This window comes from Populus alba, chromosome 8 (assembly GCF_005239225.2).
Source record: "Populus alba chromosome 8, ASM523922v2, whole genome shotgun sequence".
Lineage (NCBI taxonomy): Eukaryota > Viridiplantae > Streptophyta > Magnoliopsida > Malpighiales > Salicaceae > Populus > Populus alba.
This window is the reverse complement of record NC_133291.1, coordinates 188263-194262: the sequence shown is the minus strand read 5'-3', so window position 1 is coordinate 194262 and position 6000 is coordinate 188263. Positions and strand designations below refer to the sequence as shown.

The following is a 6000-nucleotide window of genomic DNA, read 5'->3' as shown; positions in this document are numbered from 1 at the left end:
AGAGTGCAAAATGAGAGAGTGTGTGAGTGCAATAGAGAGTATGTAGAGAGGAAGAGAGAGCTGCAAGGGCAGCAAGTGAGCTGGGAGTAGAGTGAGTGAAGTGATCCTCCTCCTCCATGTGTGTTGTAATCCTTTCTCTATTAATCTCTAAATAATATAGACTTTTTCCCGTGAATGTAGGCGGATTTGCCGAACCACGTAAAATATTGTGTCGGTGTGCTTGCCCTCCGATGAGCAAAGATCAGTACATCACCGGTCGGATTCCCCAACACAGCATCCATTATACCATGAGGTTGGATGCGAAAACTTCTAATCACTTTAATTTCTCAAGGTTCTTTACTCGTCCAAATTATTAATATGTATGTTCGAAGCAAGTAAATAGATGCATATCTCAATGAAAAAAGACGAAAAGAAAACAAAAATTTCACAGGCATGAAAGCATTTTAACCGAATGTTATGGAGTTCCGTTTGAGGTTTTCCTGCTGCAAAAGATTCAATCAATATCCCCACAAATGTACTTGGTTGCTAAAGCATATTGTTGTGTTTAAGTTTTGTAAGATTGCGGTTTGCAACGAAACAATGCATGGTATATTCCGTAGACGTGTTTTACATCTGCAAGAAGAGAATCGATCTGTTTCCGGTTTCAAAAGTAATCTTCATTCCAGCAAAGGATAACAATCCCCAAACAACTTCTAAGAGTTTCGAATAACTACTCTCTCTTGATTTCCTTACGAATAGGGGAACAAATGTTTTGTTCATTCCCTACATCCTGCACATCGTTTAGTGGATTTTGTTGCCAGGAAAGATATCGTCACCGTCATGACAGAAGTTGTCAGCAATATTTCTCCCCCTCCTGGTATTTCCCCCTATCCTTCCCTTTTTTCTCTCATCGACTAAAATCGTGTTCTGTGACCAACTTTTTCTCTGCTGATGCCGAGATTACTGTCTGCGAGCTTGCCCTTTCTTCCGTACCAAGCTCTCCCTCTAACACTCGGCGTGCTTGTATAATGATCAGAGTTTCTCTAGTAACAAAACCAAAGAGTGATCAAACTTGTATGTGCTGATATCATTTCATTTTGCAGGTTCTGTAGCAACCGTATCAGATGCACCTCCCATCCATTACATGGTTAAAATAGAGTTGTTTTCGTCACTTGGGAAAAATGCAGTGGAGACATATGAATCAGGGGTTTTTGAAGCTGGAGGCTATAAATGGTACATCTTATTGCTAGTGAACATGTGTCTTTCTTTGTCTTTCCATCTCCAACCGCAGTCATGTTTTATTTATTATGAGATACCCCTCTCATTTTTATTACCTCGTCCTGTGTTTGCATTGCAAGGAAATTAGTTCTTTATCCGAACGGAAACAAGAGCAATAATGTAAAAGATCACATCTCTCTCTATTTAGCAATGGTTGACGCAAGTTCTCTTCCACGTGGTTGGGAGGTCAACGTGATTTTCCGGTTGTTTTTGCTTGACCAAAACAAGGACAGCTACTTGGTAATTCAAGGCATGTTTTCTAAATCATTACTCTGCAATAGATCCTCAAGCTATTGTCATTAGTTACAGTTTTTGTTTTAGTATTTATAGTATCACCAAAGTTATGCGTTGTAAATTGGGTGACGCGCAAGATTTACTTGCAGTAGTTTTCCTCAATCACTCTGGGTAATTTAGTTTAACTCTAGAGAAAGTGATGCCCTTCTCTGATGTTTTGGCCTTGTTGCCAAGGTTAGATGCAGCAGGACAGGAAAGACGCTTTCATGGATTGAATCTTCAAAGTGGTTTTGATCAATTCATTAAGCTTTCAACATTTAATGATGCTCGTTATGGATTCCTTCTGGAAGACACTTGTGTGCTTGGAGCTGAAGTATTTGTCTGTGGAGAAAGAAGCAGAGGCAAAGGAGAGGTCTTATCAATGAAAAAGGATCCTACTGCTTCCAAGTACGCTTGGAAGATCGTGAACTTTTTCAAGTTGGATGAAAAACGCCAAGAATCACAAATATTCAGCACGGGAGATCATCAATGGTACAGTTATTTTATTATTTTAATCTGTAATCTTAATTAAAACATGTTCGGATGAGATTTAGGAAGCCGATGTTTCTCTTACATTACGTTATATTCCATGTGCCAGCTTGCCCAAACAATTCGTTAGTGGTCAGGACGAAATTTACTGTTGTATAAGCAATCCTTTCAGTGATTCCTTTCTTTTTGAGATGAACACGAGCATAGAAAAATCACCCTCTCATTTATTATTTTCTTCTGTTATTAGTAGTATTTAGTAGTAACACATTTCTTTTTTCTTCTATCTGTACTGGTTGTTTCAGGAAGATGGTGCTCTATCCTAAGGGAAAAGGTCTTGGAATGGGCACTCATCTTTCCCTCTACTTGGCTCTGGATTTGGCAACCCTCCCTGCTGGTTGCAGAGTATATGCGGATTACGCCTTGCGCATTGTGGATCAAGGCTATGACAGAAAGTACGACTGGTATGGTAAAGGTAAGAACACAGATAATCTTTTTGCCGGTTTAACATGTCAATGAGAGAAAGAAAAGAAAAAGTTGAGATTGTTTCTTCTTCCTGCAGCTAAAAGCTGGTTTGGTGCCTCAAGCTCAGAAGATGGATGGTCAACATATGGTTCCCTGATCAATATAAATAAGGCTCAGGATTACTTGGTTGCCAAGGGCATTTGCATAATTGAAGCAGAGGTCATGGTACTTGGAATTGGTTCTCCCTTTTAGTTATGATTTTTTTTATTATTATTATTTTCAATCAGAAATATAATGGATATCATGTAAAGAATTTCATCAACTTTACTAATGGGAAGGGACTTGTGCTCTTGCTTGTTGACAGTACTATTTAGCATAGTTTGGTATAAAGTAGGTATACACGTAAGTTTATATATGTGTGTGTGTATAATTACCCAAATCCTCGCAAAAAGACCCATCAAAATATTTTTTTTTTGTATAAACACCAAACAAAATTTTCATACCAGAAAAACAAAAATTTAACTCAATCACTTACTTAACCCATTGTTTTACGATTTTATAGATATAAAAAAATATCATAGATATGCAATCTTATAAAATGTGTTTTTATATTAAATTCATTAAATAATTTTTGTATTTGTAAAATTCTAAGATAAAATCTTTCATTCTAAAAAGTCCAAATGTGTTCACGGTGTTAAGATGGCATAAAAATTTTGTTTTTAGGATAGAAAAATCAATAAATCTTTAATCCACGGATATGATAAAAAATTTCTTGGGTGAAAAAAAAATATTTAGATGTTTTTAATATTTTTTTAATGAAAAAAATAAATAAATCATGTAGGGGTTGATTTTACAGGTTTAAAAATAACACGGATGACCTGTAAAAATATAATTTGACTCAAAAAAATTTCAAATGACATTTTTTTTTTAATATTAAGATAACAACATATAAGATTGAATTGGGTTAACCCGGGTTAGAATTGTCAAATTCACAAACTTAGTTATGAGACTATGATAACCTTATAAAATACAAATCAAAATAAATTATGAAGTTGAATTCTCAATCAATCCAATATTGAAGGATGAAATGGAAACAAATCAATTAAAAATTGGATCTAAAAAACAACTCAAGTTAACATGTCATACCTGAAACTCGAGTAATAAAACCGAGATAATCTCATAAAAACAATTAAAATAAATTACGAATTAACCCAGTGTTAAAGAATGATATTAACAAAAAAGAATAATTAAAAAAGAGCATGAAAAAACAACTCGAATCAATTTGTCAAACTCATGACCAAGGTCGTGAGACCGAAATAACCTCATAAAAAGAAAATAAAAAAAAAGATATGATTTAACTCGAGTTAACTTGTCAAATTTACAATTCTGGTCATAAGACTGAAATAACCCCTTAAAGATCAAATCAAAACAAATTATGAAGCTTAATTCTCAATCGAACTTGTTGGGTTTAATGATAAACTATGAAATTTCTAAAAATTCTAATTAAAAAATGAGTCAAGAAATTATAAAATTAGAATAACCTAATAAAAAGAAAATTGAAACAAATAATAAAGTCTAATTCTGAATTAAACATAATATTAAATGATGAAATTAGAAAAAAAAATCAATTAAAAAAACTAAGTCAATTGAGTTAATTCGTCAAACACGTGCTTCAGGGGATGAGACGAGGATGATCCAGTAAAAAGAAAATTCAATTTTGAAAAACTTGTGATCCAGATTCCAGATCATAAGATTTAAATAACTTTTTAGAAAAAAAAAAAAACTTGATTTAACCAGGATAAAATTATCAAAATTTGCGACCATAATCATAAGATTAAGATATCTCTCTAGAAAGCAAATTAAAACATATTATGAAACTTAATTCTCAACTGATTCAATGTTGAGTGATAAAATTAAAAAACAAATAAAAAAAAACAAAAAAAATACAGATCAATTCGGGATAACCTGTTAAGCATTATTCTGGGGTCATTAGGCTAGAATAACCTAATAGAAAGCAAACAAAACAAATAATGAAGATTAATTCTCATTCAATTCAATTTTAAATGATAAAATTAAAAACTAATTATGAAAAATTCCTGAGTTAACTAGGTTAATTCATCAAACTCGTTCTTCATGTAATGAGAGTGAGATAACCCAAAAAAATTAAAATTAAAAAAAAAAGCATTGCTTGAAAAAATAAATCGGGATCAAACAATAGCTTTATCTATTTGTTTTTATTTTCAACTACTTTCTATTTCCTCTCTCGAATCCAAAAAACTTGAAAAATGAGAAAAAACAGATTTTTTTTTTTTTTCAAAACCAAAATCTTAAAAAGGGACTGTGAGAGAACGAAAAGGAAAATAGATGGAATAAAAGGTATTTTTTCACGTGAATTAGAAATTGGCCATTCTATTTCAATTGTTCCTCTCTACTACAAATTTAAACTATATCTAATTAAATTAACCTGCTATTCAGTTTTGAAATCTGATTAAAACCTTTAAATCTCAAAATAATACAAAGATAAGGGATTTTAACTCGCAAAAACAAAAACAACACAAAAAAAATAATACAATCAAGAAAAAAAAGGTTTTTTATTCTTGAAATAAAATATTAAACAAAAAAATTGTAATAAAATACTAAATTACATAATTTAATTCAATTATATTATTTAAAATACATGTAAAAATGAATTAAATTAACAGCCTTAACTATTTTATTTTTAATTTAAAAATACTTTCCATTATATAAATCATTTATTTATTTATAAGTTACAAAATAAAACTAAATACAGTTTATGAAAAACTGATCTATAAGACAAGGGGTTTTTGGAATACTAGTAATGATTATTTATTAAAATATTTTTTGTTTAGAAATATATTAAAATAATATATATTTTTTTAATTTTATTTTTAATAGAAACAGATCAAAAATACTAAAAATTTAATTAAAAAAACCTAAGTTTTTAAAAACTCGAAAACACGAGGCATAATGCTTTGTTTGTTTCAAGGAAAATGAATTCCCGGAATTCATTTTCCTCACTTTCCCATGTTTGGTGACTATCAGGAAAATAAGTCAAAGGAAAACCAATTCCTTCCAATTCCAGTCAACTTAAACTTTCCCTTTCCCTGTAGGAAAGTGTTTTCCTTCTGATAAAGAAAGGAAAACACTTTCCTTAACGGACGCTGCCAATGAATTTTAATTAACAGCCACAGTAGCATCGCATTTTAATTCACTGCTACAGTAGCAGCGAATTAAAATGCAATGCTACTGTAGCAGCGACTTATAATTCACTGCTGTAGCATTGAATTATAATTCGCTGCTACTGTAGCAGTGAATTAAAATGCAAAGAGTTGTTTATTTTATTTTAAATAATTGGTTTTTGATTAAATCAAAGTTTAATTAAGTCTTCAAAACTCAATTAAATTCTTGATTTCATTAATTAAAATAATCTAAAAATTTAATTAAATCAATTCTCCAATTAAACCCTTGATTTAATTAATTAAACTAGTCAAAAGTTTA

The 6000-nt window shown here is 31.1% G+C and overlaps 1 protein-coding gene across 1 annotated transcript; it reads left to right on the top strand.

The window, feature by feature from the left end:
• Positions 1-353: 353 nt before the first annotated feature.
• Positions 354-2733, top strand: LOC118045147 (uncharacterized). Its single transcript, XM_073410864.1, has 6 exons — positions 354-856; positions 1083-1212; positions 1338-1559; positions 1672-2022; positions 2322-2491; positions 2579-2733. The coding sequence occupies exons 1-6, from the start codon at positions 820-822 to the stop codon at positions 2731-2733; spliced, it is 1065 nt and encodes a 354-aa protein (XP_073266965.1). The 5' UTR covers positions 354-819.
• Positions 2734-6000: the final 3267 nt, after the last annotated feature.